Raw genomic sequence first — 21,985 nt, 5'->3', positions numbered from 1 at the left:
TCCCTGTCTCCTGAAAAAATAAAATAAAAATATTTGAAAATGATTCTGTGAGACAAAGAAACCATATTTCTTTTGGATATCTCTGATATCATGTCCATAATCTGAAAAATTGAATGCCTCAATTAACGTCAGATATTTGTTTGTAATCAATTCTGTCAAATAGTTTGGCAGCTGATAGGGTACCGAGTGTCATGTTTGGGCTTGGATTTAGATGAAATAGTCTATGATTTGTTTGTCTTCTGACTCTGGAAGTTTCGGTGCCAGAGGAACAGTAGCTATAATTATTTGGGTAACAAAGGATAGAAAATGAAAGACTAATTGAGCATAGCATGTCCTCGTTTTGTTCCTTGACTTACCATTACTTTTCACATGAAGATTTATTAGAGAAAGTAAGTAGATGTGATTAATTCACAGTTAATTTCTTTCTTCCACAAAAACAATTTTCAGAAATTACTGGTTTGTGTGAATTAAGCAAAGAAGACGTTGCTGACTAGAAATCTGATTTATCTCCACAGAACCGAGTAGTAAGACAAAATCCTGGGGAAAGGAATTATCACATATTTTATGCACTGCTGGCAGGGCTGAAACATGAAGAGAAAGGTGAGTGAGGGGGACAACAGCAGAGAAATATGAAGTGGCAACTCATTTTCCGTTTAAAAAACATCAGTAAGTAAGTAGACATCTGTTTTTGATGATGTTGACATTCCACCAATTGCTGTGAAATGTATATGAGAATACCACAAGATGCTAAATTCACTTTTGGGCCAAATAATAGAGGGAGAAAATTATCAATAGAACAAAATCTTGAACTTTTTGGAGTCTGGGTACATTTTTAATTTAAAGGATATTTATGAAAAATACATTATAGCTGATTTGACTGTTAAACCACACCCAATTAAAGCTAATTTCTAAAAGTTTGATCTTTAAAGAAAAAAACAATAAAACTGGATCCTCAGTGATTTTTTTTTTTGAGACAGAGTCTCACTTTGTTGCCCAGGCTAGAGTGAGTGCCGTGGCGTCAGCCTGGCTCACAACAACCTCAATCTCCGGGGCTCAGGGATCCTCCTGCCTCAGCCTCCCGAGTAGCTGGGACTACAGGCATGCGCCACCATGCCCGGCTAATTTTTTGTATATATATTTTTAGTTGGTCAATTAATTTATTTCTATTTTTGGTAGAGACGGGGTCTTGCTCAGGCTGGTTTCGAACTCCTGACCTTGAGCAATCCGCCCGCCTCGGCCTCCCAAAGTGCTAGGATTACAGGCGTGAGCCACCACGCCCGGCCTCCTCAGTGATTTTTTTCTGCAGTAATATTTTCTACCATCCTGTTTAGTTTAACTTAATTTTTTCTATTTTACATAAATGATAATTAAGAGGTAACTTTACTATCTCAATAGTGGGCTGTTAGGGGTATAGAATTATGTATATACTTTTTTTTACATGATAGAGTGAAAAGTCTTTTGTATTTCATCTTATCTTTGCCAACTGTGATGTTACATTTTTCTTTCCTTCTGTAGAAGAATTTTATTTATCTGTGCCAGAAAACTACCACTACTTGAATCAATCTGGGTGTATAGAAGACAAGACAATCAGTGACCAGGAATCCTTTAGGGATGTTATTGTAAGTTACTTTTTAAGTTTTCCTTATTAAGAGTGACTGATTTCATTTTCTTTCTCTTAAAATAAAAAAAAAAAAAAAAAAAAACAGAACTAATTACATTTAGACCAGTGTGTAATAATAGATATTTCCTTCTTGTTCCAAATCATGATTTCTTCCAGGCTGGAAGGGAATTTGAGGAATCCCCTTTTTTAGAAGATGAGTGAATGTCTGTGTCATTCAGGGCAGGTGGGTAGTTCACTGGGAACATTGTGTTCAGAATATATAGCCTCCATCCCAAGAAACAAAAATATCACAGGCTTCACACTGGAGCAAGCAGATCTTCCATTTTTGAGCTTACAAGTAAGATTTCTTTTGACAAATGGATTCCACGGCTAAAAACAAATCTGTTAGCCATTGGACCAGGTGACCACTGGGTTTTCATCCTGTTCTCATGCCCTCGTTGTGACAGCCATTTCTGACCGTATGAGCAGTGGTCATCTTAAGACTCTGAAGCACGGCATGCCTCGGTCTCTTGCAGTTCTGGAATATGTCACGAGGGCTTTGTTACAAGGTGTCTGCATTTAAGAAGCCTGGTCATGAACATTATTAACAGCCCCATCTGACTGAGGGTAGCCAGGAGATTTCATCCTTGTGCTGTTAATTCCTTTGCCAGAGTCCTACTAGAACAGTGGGATGCAGTGCAGCCAGGGCTGTTTCATCATCATTGTAATCCTAATCGTCGTAAATGCAACTAAGATTTATTGAGTACTTTTCTGAACTTTACGTGGACTTTTCTCTCTGATTGCTCTTGCCAACACTGAGTATAGGAAGTGTGGGTGTCTTTATCTAAGACTCAGAGAAGTTGGTGATCAGCCTCCCCTCACCCCATAACCAGTTACACACAGTCTAACTCCAAATCCCACCGTCTCTCCTCTCTTTAAGCTGTTAACAAAAAATCTCCTACAGACAGCGCCATTTGGTGTATACCCGAAGAGGTGTGGAATTTGGCCCTATAAATTGGATTTTTTTTTTTTTGAAACAGAGTCTCACTCTGTCGCCCAGGCTAGAGTGCCGTGGCGTCAGCCTAGCTCACAGCAACCTCAAACTCCTGGGCTCAAGCAATCCTTCTGCCTCAGCCTCCCGAGTAGCTGGGACTGTAGGCATGCGCCACCATGCCTGGCTAATTTTTTCTATATATATTTAGTTGTCCAATTAATTCCTTTCTATTTTTAGTAGAGATGGGGTCTCGCTCTTGCTCAGGCAGGTTTCGAACTCCTGACCTTGAGCAATCCTCCCGCCTCGGCCTCCCAGAGGGCTAGGATTACAGGTGTGAGCCACTGCGCCTGGCCAAAATTGGATTTTTTTATGAAGTGTTCTTCCAAATATTTTGAATTATCTGCCCCAGTTTAATTTTGGCCCCCTAGACTTCTCTCACTGCTTGAATCTTCTACCTTCGCAGTTCATTTATTACTATCTATGCCGAAAAGAATCATGTGTTAGAATAAATACTCATTTGTATTTTTCATGATCAGGGCAAAACAAGACTTGTCTCAGGATTTTTTCCCCAATTTTGTTTTTCTTGTTTCTTTCTTGAAGCTGAACACAATTACTTGTGGTGAAAGGGTTCAGACAAGACTAATTATCCAAGGCATTGCCTCACTGCAGGTCCCGTAGCCATGAGCTTGCTTCTCTGGCCACTAGGGTGCACTTGGCAGTGAAGGATGCTTGTCCTGGGAGAGCCTTGAGGAATCACACACCGGATGGTGTTACTACTCTCTTTTCCTCTTGGGGCACCATTCTCCAATTCAGAACTGTCTGTCCTTTTTGTTAGCTACAAGTACACTTTTGGAGCTTGGCTTAGATTCGGTCATTGCTATAGCTTTTATTGTTAAATTGAAATAATAGGTTTTGCCACTTCAAATTTGATCTTATGACAAAAGGATATGGCAATTATGTAGAAAGGAAGAGAGATCTATGCATGAAATTGACATAACAAATGTACCTAACAAACTTATTCTAGTTGATGTATCCTATTCACAGAATACATTATAGATCTATAATTTATAGATTTTTAAACATTTAATTTGCAGTTACTTTTTTAGTGTTGGCTCCCCAGAAATATCAGTAAAAACTTAGCTGGTATTTATTACGATCCTGAGCATGACATTTTTGCGATTATTATTTAACCTTGTACTGTTTAAATGATAAGTTCTAAGCAGTGCAGCAAAAAAAGAAAGAAAAATAACTAAGCAACTTTTGGTAAAGGAGGAGGAAAAAATATCCCTTTCTATGTACAATATGATTCTCTCCTTCCAAACCTATGAGAATCAACAATTGGGGAATAGTTTAAATAATTTGTTATCCTCATAAAATGAAATCCATTGTAGCAAGTACAACACATATTATTAAAACATGTTTAATAATATGGAAAACTTTGCTCATTTATGTAAGAAGAGAGAAAGGCAGAAGACAACACTATATAATCCTTTTATTTAAAAAATAATCATTTTATATCATGTCTATATTGCAACTATAAGTGCAGAAAAAAGATTGGAACAAATATATGCCTAACATGTTATCTCGTGACAGAATTCTGAGAGTTTTATTTTATTCCTTATCATCTCCATGTCATAATATTTTTACAATGACATATCAACTTTGATGGTTATGTGATTACTATACAATTACATTCTTTAAATCATGATTTGCATAGTACAAGAATATAATCACAAGTGTCATTATCAATACCAGCCAGCCTATAGTATGCAGTGTTCTGCAGCCAAGAGTGACACAGATATGGCTCATAAACAACACTAACCTCTTCTGCTGAGGTTGATTTTAATACATTCGGCATGTTTGAACACCTGCTGTGTACCAGGCACTGTTTTAGGCACCTGGGAGACCACAGTGAACAAATCAGATACAATCCCCGCATTCTGCTGAAGAAATGGAAAGGCTTAAACTACATTCCACTGTTGTGTTTTATGTAGTTTGTCTCAATATTTCCTTCTAATATTAAATGGCACTTAAATTTATGTATTCATACTTAAATTTCATAAAGCGCCTTTTCCCAAATGTGGTGGAATCAAAGGAAAGAGACCACATTCTACTGGGGCTCAAAGATAGTTTGTTTGCAGAATATGTTGAAATGTTAGTGGAGATAAATTATTTGTGTGAATTACGTATGAAAATGTCACTTTTGGTGTTCATTTTTAGCTACTAAAAAAAATCATTATTTTAAAATCAATTTTAATATCAACATACTCTGGTAATAGAACCTTTTAAGAATTTTGATTATTTCATTGAGAATTTGCTTTATGTATAATATTTTTAAAATTCATCATTGGCAACAATTAACAGTGATATAAAGAAGTAAAAACTCTACTTTTGGATCATTTCTATAGTTCATTAATATATAGAAGTACCTGGGATACCTGAGCAGTTTGGGGAGAAAGCTGGTTTTTCCTGGGGCAGAGGCAGTAAACCTACACTAAATTTTATAGTCATTTTTAACACAGCCTTCCAAATCACACCATAAGTTATTCGGTCAGGATGACAACGAATTTGTTTTATTGCCTGCATTTGACCCACCAGGATGCTGGCTGATGAAATGTGTATGCGATAACAGGAGTGTGTGCTGAGTGATCATCTATTCATTCTCTTACTCCACAAATAGTGAATGTTTACATTCAGTGTTCCCCGGCGTGGACCAGGGCTGGGATTTTCGGACTCCATAGACCTTACTGAGTGTATCCATGGGTTTGGAATGGTGCATGGCCACGTGTGTGTATGTGTAAATTTATTCATCACAAGTTAGATTTTATTAAGATTTAAAGGACTGAGTTTGTACTTCAATTTTGCCAAACTTGGAAACATCAGTCTCTTTTAGTCTTGAAAAACTTGGGAACATAATAAGCAAGTTTTGTTATAAAAACTTATGTTCATTCATCAATCCACCCCCACACATACACACACACATTCACAAGCATCTATTTTTTATGTGCTTCATAAAGACGTTTATTGCAAATATTTTTATGACTTTGTGCCAGTTTTATAACTAAATTGCTGCTTAGCACTTCTGAACCATACTGAGAATTATTTCCCAGGGTTTTTTCAGCCTTGAGCCATATTGTTCAGATGGTAAAATAATTATAGTAAGCCTTAAAGTGGCTACCCTTGCCAAAGAGGTGGAGATTGCTTGCCTAAAAAGATTGTAAATAGGACAGTAAGAAACAATAAATGGAGGCTCTTGCTGGTGGTTTTAGCTCACACGCCTGCGCTGGTGATAATTGGTTGCAGACATTAAATTACCCCCTGGTAGGATTAATGCAATCACCACTTATCACTACACTCCTAACTAATTAACCAATCACTTAGCATTAGACTTGAAAGCAAAGCAGTCACAAATATATTAATATAGTAATCACATTAATTTTGTTCATTTGCTTTCACATCTCCCTATGCAAGCTTTGTATGTTTTTTAAGAACTTAACCAATATATTTTTTTTTTATGGAGCATGTGTCAGTGCTTTTTATTGGACAGTTAAAAATTTTCCACTCTTATAAACTTATTTTTTAAAATCTTATTTCTTTTTAGTATTATATAAAGTCCAGGTCAGTAACTTAGTAAAGATTTTCATTTCTGGGATCATTGTAAGATCGGCTTAGAAAATTTTTATAAACTATCTTTGAATATGTCTTATCATATAGAAGGAACACTTTAATCATGGAAAGGGAAAATACTAACTTTTACACAACATAGTTACTTTGTAATTATTTCGCTGATGTCAAACATGCTCTTCAATACTTCTTAGCCATATTTCTTTACTTTTAGCTTTTTAGAGTAAGTCACTGATAAACACCTTTAAATTTAAATAATGATTTTTCCCATAGGCTTTTTTTCTTAATTCATAAGCACTTGACAAATAATTCTTACTCTTTGCATCCATTTCTGTTTGTACCCATGAAATGATAGTCTGGCACCTTTAATTAAGTAATTCATGGTCTTTTAATTTTTTATAATTGACTTTATTGATATATAAAGCACATGTAATAAAATATTCCCATTTAAAGTATACATTTTGGTGAATTTTGAATTTATACACCCACATACCCCCAACTATGATCAAAATAAAGGACAATTCTATACCCCCCCAAAATTCCTCTGTGCCCCTTCTCAGGCAATCCCAGCCACCCAAGGAAACTACTGACCTAAGTCCCTCTAGTATAGGCTTGTCTTCTCTGGAATTTCATGTAAGTGAAATAATACTGTATGTATTCTCCTGCGTCTAGCTTCCTCAGGTAATCCACACCACAGATATCACTATTCTTTCCTTTTTTTGATATTCCATTGAATAGACAGCAGTTTATTTATCCATTCACCCATTAATCGTCTCACTTTTTGTTGTAAAATTATTGCCAACAACATTAAAAGACGTGATAGACCATAATGTTCACGAGCCTACCAATACCATTAACTCACAGTTAATCCTCACAGTAACTATTATAACCACATTCAATTTTGTAAATTTTCTTCCCAGCCTGAATTTGTAAAATAATTATAGAGACAAAAATATAATTTTTTACTTTTTATATAAAGCTACCAAAGATACAATTCTATTTCTATGTAATGTTCATAATTTCTTTTGAAAAACTATACAATATTCTTATGTTTACTATATTTGTTGTCTTATGGTGGTAGGATAGTTAGAATTGTTTTTTCCTTTGAAAGTGTTATTAGGCTAACACTGTAGTGAATATTTTATAAAGCTTTTGTTTTCTGCTATTGAGATTTTCCTTGGAACAAATTTCCAGCATTGAAATGATTGGAAATTATAGATTTATTTTTTATGTCCTTAGAAAGTAATAGATTTAGGTGGCTAATAACTTCCTAGATTTTGATTCAGTTGGGCAACCCTTGAGAAAGTTATTTTAACCTCCATGAACCTTGGTTGTTTTGTTTTTTCAGATATTAAAATTACAACTTATATATATGTGACCTAGCAGAATATGGTCACATAATTATGTTGTTTTCCAAAAAGATTATGCTAACTTATAGTACTGACCAGTGTATAAATGTCCCTTTCCCACCCATCTTTAAATTTATCATTCAGAAGTTCTTTGCTAATTTAATCGAAGTGATCTCAGATTGACTTTAATTTGCAACTGTTTGATTTCTAGGAAGGAAATGCATTTACTGTGGATTTGCATTTCTGCCTATGACAAGTGCCTGTTTTATTTTTGGTGCTCATGCATCTTCTCGTGGAGCTTTTACTTGTTTCTCTCTCCATTGTTTGCCCCTTTTTTGGCATTATTGCTTTTTCCTTGTAAAGAAATTAAACTTTTCACATTTTAAAATCTGCAGTTGTTTCCTTTTGCAATTTCTATTGCTTCAAAGTGGGGCATGGTTTCCTTCTTCCCAGTTTCCTGTGGTCATTGTATGGGTGCAAGTGCTCTTTGTGGGTCATTTTCATCAACATTGCCAACAATTCTGCCCTCCGTTGTGTGTGGGTGGCTTTCTTTTTCTTTTTAATAGCTTTTTTCCTCACAAGAACGTGTCCTCCATCACAATAGAAAATGAGGAAATGTTAGATATGATTCAGAAAACACCTGGCTTAAGTTGTTTCCATACTTCTTGTTGGTAACAAAGTCCTCTAAGTGTTTGTTTATTTTTATTTTTCCCTGAACAGCATTATGTTAACTTCCACTCAGTATCCTGAGGCCAAGATAAGACCTTAAAAATCTTTTGGAGAAATTTAAAAGAGATCTGTGATGAATGTCTAGGGAAGACAGAGCCGGATCTATTCAGATTTTCCATCAGCGCCTATTCTAGAAGGAGCAGAAGGCTGTCCTTTCCCTGGAGTCCCTGACAGAATTCTGTTCCTCCTGTTTGGGTCCCTGTTTCATTTAACCACAAGACAAGACCCCAAAGTTTACACTGCATAAGTCTCAGGAAGTGCTACCCTTCTCCCCTTCTCAAATCCCTGCCTCCGAATTTTTATGTGTAAAGAAAATAATAAATGTTCCATATGTTTTGATAGCTATAGAAAAAAATATTTCTTTATCACTGCTATTACAGTGACTCCCTGAAGTAAATTGTTTTACAGCATAAATATATTTGTGCATAGGGCAGATACTTATTTTTATTTCATTGTTTAGATTATCTCTGAGCACCCTACAGCTCTTTATCTCTCTTTTTTTGTGTTATCTGCATAAAGTCTTTTTAAAAGCGAGTGGTTATGCATCTAGTTCTTGTTTCCTTGCCTTTAGAACAACACCCGATACTTTTATTGTCACGAGCATTCTTTATCTTCTTCATTGTCATTTAAACATATTTACCCTCTTGCAGACGGCAATGGAAGTGATGCAGTTCAGCAAGGAGGAGGTGCGGGAGGTTTTGAGGCTGCTGGCTGGCATACTGCATCTCGGGAACATAGAATTCATCACTGCTGGAGGGGCACAGGTTTCCTTCAAAACAGGTAAGACGCTGCCTGCCTGCCTCCCTCCCTCCCTTGGCTTTTTTTCTCATAGCAAATTTAAACCTGAGTGATTGGCCTTTTACAGAAGAAGTTTTCTGACCCCTGGAATAGAGATCTATAGAACTTTAACTGTATCTGATGTAAAGGGTCAAAGCATGTGAAAAGTTACCCCTGAATTGGGATAGTGGCGATGTTCTCGTTCTTACTAAGAAAAGAAGGGAAAAGGGCCAAATAAGTAGAAATATGAACAACATGGATTTTTTTTTTTTTGAGACAGAGTCTCCCTTTGTTGCCCAGGCTAGAGTGAATGCTGTGGCGTCAGCCTAGCTCACAGCAACCTCAAACTCCTGGGCTCAAGCAATCCTGCTGCCTCAGCCTCCCAAGTAGCTAGGACTACAGGCATGCACCACAACGCCCAGCGAATTTTTTCTATATATATTAGTTGGCCAATTAATTTCTTCCTATTTATAGTAGAGATGGGGGTCTCGCTCTTGCTCAGGCTGGTTTCGAACTCCTGACCTCGAGCAATCCTCCCGCCTCGGCCTCCCAGAGTGCTAGGATTACAGGCGTGAGACACCACGCCTGGCCAGCAACGAGGATTTAATGTCAGAAAAAATGTGCATCAGGTGGCATAGTGCTTTGCCATAGTTTTTCGTAGTTACTGAGTGCTGGCGCGTAGTATAATGGTTAAGACCCTCAGCTTTGCAAGCCAGAATGCTGGGTTCATAGCCCAGCCGGGCCACAAGCTGTTTCCTGTGTTACTTATCCCCTAGACACTAGTGACTGCTCACCTGTACCGATTTGTTGTCAAGGTAAAATGTGTTGATACACATATGGCTATGTCAGTTGTCATTTTCCAGTTGTGACTTATGTATTTATTTTTAAAACTTTTTTGATGGAAGCAAGATAGGAGGTCATGGCATCTGAGAATTCGATGAGTTCAAGTTCCAAATGGTTCTAGAGGAACCCATTACTGTAGGTCAGTAGTTCTCAAACGGTTGGTTCCACTTAGTATGTCTTAATCTTCTCAATAGTCATAGGGTCCCCAAAGAACTTTTGTTTATGTGGGCCGTATCTGTTGATGTTTACTGCATTAGAAGTTAAAGCTGAGATATTTTAAAAAAACATTCATTCATCATTTAAAAAAATAATAATAAACCCATTGCCTATTAAAATAAATATTATTTTTCATTTAAAAGACTATTTTCCAAAACAGAAAAAGTCAATGAGAATAGTGATTGTCTTATCTTTTTGCAAATTTTGTTAATGCCTGACATTGTCAAAAACAGCTGGGTTCTCATTATCTGCCTCTGCATTTAATCTGTTCAAATATCTCGTATTGTGTAGCCTTTGAAAAACTCTTCTGTATGCTGGTGAGAAAATGAGAGTGAAAAAGCAAATAGCATCTTATTGTTACTAATGAAAAATAGTTGCAAGCCTGTGACAGGGTCTTGGAGACCCCATGGGGTTACCAGATCACACTCTTTGTCCAAGCACCAGGTTCTGTGCTACTAACTAGAGTCACAGCAGGAGTGAATAGCTTAGCAATAAAATGTGTGTCCTGTGAATTCTGCCTGAGGGATTCAGGAATGTTCTCTGCTTGTAGGAGTTGCTGTGTGTGGTTAGCTTCCTGGGGGCTGTGTGTTCACCCTTGGTTATTCCTCACTTTCAGCTTTGGGCAGGTCTGCGGAGTTACTCGGGCTGGACCCAGCGCGGCTCACAGATGCTCTGACCCAGAGATCGATGTTCCTCAGGGGAGAAGAGATCCTCACGCCCCTCAACATTCAGCAGGTGCACACCCTTTGTCATCAAAGCTTGTCTTAAAAGTCACTCCTGGGTTTTCAGGTCCATGGCTTGGATCTGAAAAAGTAACTACGGTGAATTGTTCCAATGACTTTGGTTCATGATCAAAATATAGCAGTATTGGGAATAGACAACACCATTGTATTACGGTCTGAGAGACAGTGTAACCTGGTGTGTAAGGGGGTGATTGTCTAACGCAGATTGCCTGAGTTTGACTCTTGATCCTTGCGCTTACTACTGTCTATTTATTCACTGTGCCTCAGTTTCTTTCTCTGTAAAACTAGGAAAATTATCATACCTAATTCATAAGATTCTTGTAAGGATAAAAGTAAATACATGCTAGGTATTTAATGTCTCATATGGAATAAACACTAAGTAAACAGTAGCTACAATAATTGTCATTATTATAATGAATGGAAACAATGCAACAGTATGTTATATTTATTTTTACCTCTGCTACTGCCTTGAGCCAATTTCTGTGTGTGAGCCCTCCTAATATGTCTCTTAATTGGATAAGTAAAAAATGCTAACCTTCTCGTGAAGAAAACCTTTATGTGTACAAAACAGAACTGAGAGGATGACAATTAAAAAAAACTCAGTTCTTAATTATTGTTTTAAACCTGATAACATTTATACCTGTATATATATATAGAGGCTCAGATTCTTTCGTATAACTCAACATAGAAAGTTGAATTTGGGCCGGCTCACACCTGTAATCCTAGCACTCTGGAAGGGCGAGCTGGGCGGATTGCTCGAGGTCAGGAGTTCAAAACCAGCCTGAGTGAGACCCTGTCCCTACTAAAAATAGAAAGAAATTAATTGACCACCTAAAAATATATATACAAAAAATTAGCCGGGCATGGTGGCACATGCCTGTAGTCCCAGCTACTCGGGAGGCTGAGGCAGTAGGATCGCTTGAGCCCAGGAGATTGAGGTTGCTGTGAGCTAGGCTGACGCCATGGCACTCACTCTAGCCTGGACAACAAAGTGAGACTGTCTCAAAAAAAAAAAAAAAAAAAGATAGTTGAATTTGGAAGCCCAGTATTTAAAGGAATTCATGGTGACTCTGAGCGTAAGTAAGTGAGCTCCAGTTTATCCTTTCTTTAGATATCTATATTGATTTACTTCACATCAGGGGCCCAGGTGCTACCCTAGTTTCATGTGTGTCTCCCAGGTAGGGCAGGGATGGACCTGCCTGCCTGGGGTGCCCGTGGTCACCTGGGCCTGCACGTTCCTGTCCCACAGGCAGCAGACAGCAGAGACTCCTTGGCCATGGCCCTGTACGCACGCTGCTTCGAGTGGGTGATCAAGAAGATCAACAGTCGGATCAAAGGCAAAGATGATTTCAAGTCTATCGGCATCCTTGACATCTTCGGATTCGAGAACTTTGAGGTAGGCTTCTAAAGACTGGGACACGTGAATTCTGCTCTGTCCATTTATGAGTTGCTGTTAAACTGATCTCTTGCAAACATTGATATTTTTCTCTGCAGAATAATTTTCTTTTTGTCTTTTCTTCACTTTTGTATGTAATTATGAGGGCACTAAAGATTCCTGTTTGAATGTTTCCCCCCCTCAGGTTAATCACTTTGAACAGTTCAATATAAACTATGCAAATGAAAAACTTCAGGAATACTTCAACAAGCATATTTTTTCATTAGAACAACTAGAGTATAGCCGGTAAGCACTCAGGATTCCATTTCAAATCTTTAAAAAATCAGCAACTGAGTCTCCTAATTTTTAAGTGCTTTTTAATTTAACTCGGCCCTTCTAAATCTTTATACAGGGAAGGATTAGTGTGGGAAGATATTGACTGGATAGACAATGGAGAATGCCTAGACTTGATTGAGAAGGTAATGTATTTCTAAAGAATGGGTACAATCCCAAGGGTGTCCAGCTGGACTGATTCATATTTATGGGAACAAAATAACTTGTGCGAACACGTACATCAAAGATGTGAATGTTTAGAACACAATGGGCCATTTGGAAACATAAATGTAAATGTGCAAGGTTGAATTTAAATACTTGGCTGCTTCAAGCCTATTGTCTCATTGAACTCAGTTTTTTAGACTCGCCAGTGTGTGAATTGGCTTCCCTTAGATTTTAAGTCAACAGCAAAGCCATGCCAGTACCAATAGTAGGTTTGCCAGTTGTAAAAGTCTTATCCACAAAATTGCAGTGGGTTCAGCTTTTAAAACAGATTTATATAACATTTAAATGAATTGGATTTCTTTAGAGTCTATCATTTTGAATTTTTTATTCCAAGAACTTACTGTACCTTTTCTTTTAACTACTCACTTGATAGAGAGTGAAGGAGGAGCTCCAAAATACTTTGAGAGGCAGACATTCACCTTTTAATTCATTTAGTCTTTTCTTCCCTTCTTCTAGAAACTTGGCCTCCTGGCCCTTATCAATGAAGAAAGCCACTTCCCTCAAGCCACAGACAGCACCTTATTGGAGAAGCTACACAGTCAACATGCTGTAAGTCAAAACCTGCCAATTCTGACTCCTGTCTGAATAGCAAATCTGTGGGTTGAGATTATATACAAGATGTGCTGTTGTCAGTGCTGTGTTGTTGGCCAAACTGTGCCTCCCACATTTAATTTTTTTCCCAAACCAAAGCTGTTCTCTGTTACTAAAGCTAAATTGAAACAAAGGGTTAGATTCGGGGCTACTGGACGGAAAATGCCCAAGTTTATTGGATGAGCAGAGAGCTTAAATTTTTAATGTATTGTAATGACATTGTCAAGAGTTCCATGGTTTTGATAAAGTGTACCATATCCTAAGTGTGCTATATCCTAAAATTCTGATACATGGCCAGTTTTAAAATTGTTTTCACTGTCCTTCATATTTAGTTTTCTTTGGAAGTCAATCAGTGAATGAAATAAGTCTTTTTTTTTTTTTCTTTTTAATTAGAATAACCACTTTTATGTGAAACCCAGAGTTGCAATCAACAATTTTGGAGTGAAACACTACGCTGGAGAGGTAACTTCTTATTACGATACTTACTCATATTTGCCTGTTTGGTATTCGGAGAAAATAGTAGTTTCAAAGGCCAATCATAAATTTATTAACTTGCTCAGCTCCTTAGGAGGCTGAAGGCAAGAAGATCACTTGAGCCTAAGTATTCGAGTCCAACCTGGACAATGTACTGAGACTCCGTCTCTTAAAAAAAAATCATAAAAATGATTTATCAGGGGTCTAGCTCTGAAAGGAGTTGCTTATGACCTATAACTATTCTTTTGATCAATTCTCACCTCTTTCTTATTTTATCAAACTAGGTGCAGTATGATGTCCGAGGTATCTTGGAAAAGAACAGAGATACATTTCGAGATGACCTGCTCAACTTGCTTAGAGAAAGCCGGTATGTCAGCCTCATTGCCAAGAAGTCATTAGCAAACAAATTAATGTTTGTGCAAATGCTTTTAATTCAAAAACATAGTGCATATTACTATTATCTGAGAAACTTGATGTGGTCTGCAAGTAATATTTCATCAATAAAATGACTCAAATTTATAAAATAATAATAGTAATGGTGACTGCCATTTAATGAACTACTGAAATAAATAGCACATTCACAAGTAAGGTACTGTTATTAATCCTATTATGCAGATGAGAAAACTGAGGCTTGGAGCAGTTATGTGACTTGCCCAAGAGCCTTAACTGGTGACCAGTGAGCTCTAGAGCTTAGTTTTGATCTGGTCTGCTTGGCTCATGATCCTAAGGTCTTAATCAGTATAACCTACTTTCTTTATAAAAAGCTTAGCTTAGCACTATATGTTAAATTGATTTTAGCTTTGGTGTTATAGGACCCATGCATCTCCAGTTTGTATAAGGATGTCAAGGAAAATAAATAAGTCTTAAATTCAGCTAAAATTATAGATTCATTACAACATTCATTTATTCATTCATGAATTATAAAATCACACCATTAAATCAATAGTTAAGGAAAACATTCAGAAACTTTTAATGATTAGTTTAGCTATTTGTATGTATCCAGGAAGTGTCCTATTTTGGGGAGGCTTTGTGAGAGAGAGAGAGTTTGGAAAAAACCCTTTCCTTAAAGCTTTCAATATCTGCATCAGATCCAATGGGAATCTATGACAAAAACAAATTTTTAGTATCTAGGGAGGGAAAGTAGAAAAACTGTTGAAAAGCTGTAATCATGCCGGGCGTGGTGGCTCACGCCTGTAATCCTAGCACTCTGGGAGGCTGAGGCGGGTGGATTGCTTGAGGTCAGGAGTTCGAAACCACACTGAGCAAGAGCGAGACCCCGTCTCTACTATAAATAGAAATAAAATTAATTGGCCAACTAATATATGTAGAAAAAAAAAAAATTAGCCGGGCATGGTGGCACATGCCTGTAGTCCCAGCTACTCGGGAGGCTGAGGCAGGAGGATTACTTGAGCCCAGGAGATTGAGGTTGCTGTGAGCTAGGCTGATGCCACGGCACTCACTCTAGCCTGGGCAACAAAGTGAGACTCTGTCTCAAAAAAAAAAAAAAAAAAAAAAGCTGTAATCATGTTTTGTTTGTTTTGGGGGGCTCTTGGGATTTTGGGGGAAGGAGGAGGTGCTTGTTTTTTGGAGACAGGCTTTCCAAACTCTGTCACCCGGGGCTACAGTGCAGTGATGTCATCATAGCTCACTGTAACTTGTAACTCTGGGCTCAGTCCTCCTGCCTCATCCTCCTGAGTAGCTGGAATTACTGGCACTCACCACCACGTCCAGCTAATTTTTTCTATTTTTTGTAGAGACAAAGTCTCAGTCTTGCTGGTCTTGCACTCCTGGCCTCAAGAATTCCTCCCACCTCAGCTTCCCACAGTGTTAGGATTACAGGTGTGAGCTATGGAGCCCGGCTGAAAGCTGTAATTCTTTTAGAAATAAATGTAAATACCAAATGGCCACCCTGTCACTTAGCTAGCTATGAACTGGGGCATATTAGGTCTCAGCCTTTTGTATATGTTTTCTCATTTCATTCTCACCCCAGCATTAAGGGATACATTGGAAAATTAGCCCTATTTTCCAGATGAAAAAACTGAGACCTGCAGAGAAATGAAGTGCCTTGTCCAGCAACACAGCTAGGAAATAGGCAAGGCAGGATTTAAACCCTAGTCTTCCCTACCCCAGAGTTAAAGTATTCCTCAGAAACACCTTTCTGTTGGTTAACTGCTTGGATCTCCGCAATACTGAAATGAGCAAAGCAGATATCTGGCTTCTGCAGGCGAGGAAACTGAGGCCACAGAGGCTTAGGTGGCATTCTAAGAGGCACAGCACTCCTAAGCGGGGTGCTACCCTGGGTCACTGTCATGCCGGTCTGCTTCCCTGCAGGACTCTGGTCTCTGACACTGGCACGTGTTTTCAGTGCCTGAAGCTCTTTGGCAATGGTCGGTTTGAAACCTTTGGAAGCATCTAAGTTCTTCCAGGCCTCGGTGTGTTACTCTCAATTATCAGTGGGAAAGTGCACCCTAATTACAGTACCTGGCACCTAATGATGGGTGTGTACACCTCATTATCCTCCTGCCTTGGCCTCACACAGATTCGACTTCATCTATGACCTTTTTGAACACGTTTCAAGCCGCAACAACCAGGACACCTTGAAATGTGGAAGCAAACATCGGCGGCCCACGGTCAGCTCGCAGTTCAAGGTTAGTCTCCACGGCTGGCTTTGAGGAATCCATCGTTGCTGTGATTTTACAGACTGAAAAGAGGATTGGGTGTATGTGAGGTCTATGAGAATATTTATTTAATTCTGTTTTATAGCATGCTTTTAAACCAGACAGTGCTCCAGATACAAAATAGACTTTTTTTGTTGTTGTTGAATCAGAGGAAAACTTGTAGATCCGTTTTTAAAAAATAAGAAATAGTTACTTATTCTAAGCTTTCGGAATAACAATCTTCTTAAGGCCATTTGAGAGCCCTCTGACTTGTATTTAGAAGCTCACAGGGTGTATTTCTAACCGTGTATGGAGGGTTGCATTTTTCCCAGGTGTATTTATAGTGCCATAGCTGGGAATATTGACCAAGCGTGTAATTAAATAGATCGATGACAGTTATCTCATCCAGAGGTTCAGAATTCAGGGAAAATAAGCAACATTCTTATTTGCATTTTAAATACATAAATGTTTTATGTAGTTTAGAGGTAAAGCATAAGAAGTCCATTTCCCTAACTTGTCTGTTTTATCCTCAAGTGAAAAATCCCAATAGGAAGGGGAAACGGAGTCATGTCCGTCTGCAGGCACTTATTAAATCTGCCCTCTGCGAGGCTGTCTGTCATTGGTTACTCCCGGGGGTTCAGGGGGTACGTTCTGTGGGAGGCCTGTCTTGTGGTGTGGGGAGATGAACCAGTCTCACCACCGTAGCTGGTGGTGCTGGACAAGGCAGTATGAAGGGTGACTTGACCCTGCTAGGACATCCTGCTAATAGCTACCATTTATTAGTACTTATTGTGTGCCAGTCACTGGGCTGATCACTTGATACACATGGTGTTGCACACTTCCCGCACAACTCTGTGAGTACATATTGTCCCCATTTTATAGATGAGGAAACTGAGGTTTAGAGACAGGTCCCACAAAGAACTGAATCTAGGGTTTGAAATGAACCTAGGTGTGTCAGATTCTAAAACCCAGGCTCTTAATCTTCCTGTGGAGGTGTTCAGTCTTTTTTTTCTAGAAGGTCAGTTTTACCTGGAGTTTTCCTGAAGAGTTTTGTGAGCATTTGAGGTTTAAACTGGGCTGAGGGTGAGGGAAATGACAAAGGGTGGGCAGGCCTTCCAGGCAGAGCCAAGGACAGGAGAAGAGTCTAGAGACAGAAGTGCGAGTCCCCTTTCTAAGGGCTGTCAATAGACTACAGGACAACAGCAAGACAGGACACCATGTGCGAATTAAAGTTGGTACCAGAATGTGAAGGGCTGTGAATGCCAAGACGTTTTGTTGTCTGAGAAATCCTAAAGCTTTCTGAGCTGAAGAGGTAACTAATCAATGTAGTGTTATAGACAATCCAGTTTTCTTTAGTGACAAAATTATAAGAAGAAAAAAAGAGAGAGATGGAGGGAAAACCAATGGATTAAACAAGACTTAAAAGATATGTCGACCACCTCCAATTCATGAACTATATTTGCATTCTGATGCAAAAGAACAAACCATTTAAAAATTAGGAAATTTGTAGCAGTTGAGCACTTTAATATGAAATGTGAAACCATCGCACATTTTAATATTAGTTTGAGGAATTAATGTTAAATCTTTGCAGGTGTGATGGTATTGTGGTTATGAGTTTTAAAGTGCTGTCTTTAATGATATATACTGAAATATTGATGGGTGAAATCACATGATGTCTGGGATTTGCTTTTCCACAAGAGGTGAAGGTGTAGTGTATATGGGGACAGAGATCAGATGAAATGAGATTAGCCATGAGCCACAGCTGGTGACAAGGCTTATGTTTGCTTTAGTAAATGTTGAAAAGTCTCCATAATAAAAAAAAATTGAAAAATAAAAGAAACTAGTATTATAGATTGATCTGGTATCTGTGGGCCTGGTGATTTGAAGGTAAAAGTGAGAGACTACAGCTCAGAAACCAATGAAGTGCTGGCATAGGCTGTCGTTTTGATGGAAATAATGAATTAGGAGGAATGATTATAGTGAAAGAGTGGATACTTCTCAGGTTTTCTGTACTAAACATTGAAATATCTTAGGGTTGTTTTCATTTATTAACAGAATGGGTTTTTTTAAAGGTACTATATAAAGGAAGTGATAAATGAGTTTTGTATATTGTGGAATAATTTCAATTATAAGAAATTATAATATCTTTTGCTTTGTTTTATGTAAGAATGATAATTTAAAATGAAAAACTCTAAGTTATTATTCCTATGATTTATGTTGTTTTGTTTTTTATTCTTGTTTCTGATAAGTGCCTAGGGTGCTGAGAAATTTAAAGAATGACATAGTAAGAGACTAAATCAACATATACTTTTTCCTTTCTAATAGGACTCGCTGCATTCCTTAATGGCAACACTAAGCTCCTCTAATCCTTTCTTTGTTCGCTGTATCAAGCCAAACATGCAGAAGGTAAGATTTATGACAGTCAGCTAAGATCTGGTCTTTAAGGACACAGCCTCCTGGGGGGTGGTTACTCACAGACTTGGTTTCTCCAAAGTCCTTTCATTGTAGATGGTTAGAAATGGATATGACATTATTATAACCTGACATTAAATGAAAAAATTCCCTTTGTCCCTTTAGACTTTTAGTCTGCTTTCGAATGGTATCATTAAGCCATAGGGAAATCTACTTTAAAAGGAAACATTATGAGGCTTTCACTTTTTTTTTTTTTTTTTAAGCTTGTGTTTTAAAATTCTTGGAACCAGTTTCAGAGCGTGATATACCTTTTTAGAAGAAATATTTGGTGTGTTTTTGTGTGTGTATTTTTTTAAGTTTTCTTTTTCAGATTTGTTGTTAACCATGATGAAAAAGCTTTGATCTGAATAGTAAGGCTGAATTTTAAGTACTTTATAGTTGATTGTAACTAATTAGAAGATAGTTGTAGTAGTTTTAAGGTCTAGGCTCTTTGATTTTAGCTTTTTAATGTCATAACCTGATTAGAAACAATGTGAGTTTAAAAAAGAGAAGCTGCCTAAACAAAATAATAGTATTAGATATACGCAGTTGCTGAAGCCATGCCTAAATGGATAACTTACCTTAAAGTGTTAGTAAATTTAAATTATTTTGACTTGGCAAACATTAGCCTCTTGGGAATCCTTCTTATGAGAGAAAACCCCCACGAAATAGTCATTTCAGGAACTCCCTCATGTGGAAGAGCTAGATGCTACCCTCATAAGGATTAAGATGAGAAATCTGATCTTCGCTGTTCCCATGAGACTTGGGTTATATCCTGGCAACTTCCCTAATGTTAGATCTTATATTTTATATTGTTTACTAATTACCTTTGACTTAATAGGACGTGAATTCCTCATTTATAATTTAAAGATGTGTACTCATAAGAACCACAGTAGGGAATTCTCTGTCTCCCAGAGAGGCAAAACTGACCTGTTCAGTTTGTTACTTACTGTGAGGTGTGGTGGGGAGAATTTGGCATTTGTGGGACATAGAGTGGATAAGACTGGTCTTCTGTAGAATATCTGTGCTGACTTAATATGCACCATTCTCGTATTTTTAAAAGTACCTCGTCGTTCCATTTTTCAAATTTCTGTTAAAATGTTTAAGGTTATCTATCACAAAAAATGGCAATATAAACAATACATAGCTTTTTTTTTTTGACACAATGTAGGAAATTAATAATTGGAAGATCTCTTTCTGTACATAACAATATGTCACAGAAACTGGTTTATATTCCACTTGCTGCGCTGTAGAAATACCAGTGGGCAGTATTTACCAGGCAATATAAATGGGCTTTTGGTGTGGGGGTGCTGTACCTCTCTGGTGATGTTCTTTTCCATTTTTACAATAGGGGTAATAATTGCCATGTTTCATCCTTCAAATGCACAGGTTTTTTTGTTTTTTTTCAATTTAAAGTCTTGGGTACTGGGATGCACCTTACAGTTTCTGGCAAGCCATAGTTCAATTGGAAGCTTTTTCCCCCCCCTTTCTTCGTGGTATGAGATGTCATTGTGCAGTTTTTGCAATCATGGGCATCTTAGATTCCCACCCTAGCAGTGCTATGAGAAGAATGGAAATTCCACCTTGAAAAACTCAGTGTCCAGTGTTTTTATTTTCTTTCTTGGGTGGCAGAGAGGTAGTTCTTCCTTAGTCAAGTGTAATAGCTTTTGAAGTTAAGCTGGCCTGAAAACACTTCAGCAGCCAAAATATTGAAGAAATTACCTCTTTTTGATGTTTGTTTGCCATGCTGAGATTTGATTGTACCTAATTGCTTTGGGTTTTGCATTTTAAAAACCATCTAGTTCAGCCTCATGTTTCCATTTGTACTGGCCCCTCTGCTTCTCCTGATTACGGCAGATGCTAATTAATAACACAAGAGACAGGCAGTTGAAGACGTGGAGAAAATGTCTTGGTGCCATTTTAAAGGCACTCAGAAAGTAAAGGCAATGGAACAAGAGCCGACTTGTCTGAGGCCTAAGATGTAGGTGTGATTTTAAGTGTCAAGATGCTAATTAGAATATGGAAATATTGTTGTGAATCAATTAGCATTCATTTGGTTCCATTGAAAATATCGGATTACTGATGATATGCTAGGAATTGTAGATAAACAACCCTCATTTAGAGTTTGGTATCATTTTCTTCAGTCCAATAATAGATTCTTCTAGAAATTCCACAGGGAAAATCTTGCGTTCTTTCTCCCCAGAGATGGGAAATGCCTGTTTCTGGCATAGAGGAATGCGACAATCTCTCTTCGCCTCATTTTCCTTTCCAGCTAGTTAATCAGGAGGGCTTGGGGGGTCGTATTGAAATCTGTGTGTAAGTAGGTATGGGTCATGGGTTTTGGAAAATTCTAGAGATTTTTTTTTGTATTTTTCAGATTCAGTGACCAAAAAGATAAGAACAGCAGCTATAAAATCCTTGACCTAGATAACTGTGGCATGAGAAAAATTGAAGTACCTGTAGATGCTTTTGTGCTTTTTAGACGCATATCTGAGACTCTCATGAGAACACACCCCCCCAGGGCTGGTAGGACAGGCTGCCACTCTCCTTGGGAATTGTTTTAACCCCAGAATGGGCCTCTGGCCCTGGGCCTAAACCTTTTAGAAATCCTTTGTGGTTTTTTGTTATTTGGGGGTTATTTGTTAAATTTTTTTTTTTTTTTGGTTGTTATGTGAGTTGTCTGTGTTTTGTTTTGAAAAGGAGGTCCAAAGGGGAAGTCTATACCTGGAATGCGGGAACACATGTGAAGTCAGCCATCACAATATGTGGGCTTTTTTTCTTTTTTTATAAACAGCCTTTTACTAATCTTGTGTGTTGATAAAAGACGTCAGTGGCCTCAGTGGGGTGTCCCTGGGCACCGGTTACGAAGCAGAGAGAAAAGCACTCCGCTTGAGAGGCCCTAGTCTGCAGCCAGTCCTTGGCCTTGGATGGAATCCTCCAAGCTCAGAATTCTCAGAGTTCACAAAGGGCAGACTTCTCCATTAGGCGTTTTAATTGGTAACGA

General features: G+C 38.0%; 1 protein-coding gene across 1 annotated transcript in view; it reads left to right on the top strand.

The window, feature by feature from the left end:
• MYO10 (myosin X) overlaps positions 1-21,985 on the top strand; it is a 221,363-nt gene that overhangs the window by 126,792 nt on the left and 72,586 nt on the right. Inside the window, exons 7-19 of the mRNA XM_076007942.1 lie at positions 376-389; positions 516-600; positions 1,516-1,619; positions 8,947-9,076; positions 10,749-10,867; positions 12,125-12,271; positions 12,456-12,556; positions 12,663-12,729; positions 13,265-13,357; positions 13,793-13,861; positions 14,158-14,240; positions 16,413-16,521; positions 18,856-18,936. Coding sequence (XP_075864057.1) covers positions 376-389; positions 516-600; positions 1,516-1,619; positions 8,947-9,076; positions 10,749-10,867; positions 12,125-12,271; positions 12,456-12,556; positions 12,663-12,729; positions 13,265-13,357; positions 13,793-13,861; positions 14,158-14,240; positions 16,413-16,521; positions 18,856-18,936 — 1,202 coding nt within the window. The remainder of the gene's footprint in view (positions 1-375; positions 390-515; positions 601-1,515; positions 1,620-8,946; positions 9,077-10,748; positions 10,868-12,124; positions 12,272-12,455; positions 12,557-12,662; positions 12,730-13,264; positions 13,358-13,792; positions 13,862-14,157; positions 14,241-16,412; positions 16,522-18,855; positions 18,937-21,985) is intronic.

Source organism: Microcebus murinus, chromosome 11 (assembly GCF_040939455.1).
Source record: "Microcebus murinus isolate Inina chromosome 11, M.murinus_Inina_mat1.0, whole genome shotgun sequence".
Classification (NCBI taxonomy): domain Eukaryota; kingdom Metazoa; phylum Chordata; class Mammalia; order Primates; family Cheirogaleidae; genus Microcebus; species Microcebus murinus.
Note: the sequence above shows the minus strand (reverse complement) of the source record. Positions and strands in the feature narration are given on the sequence as shown.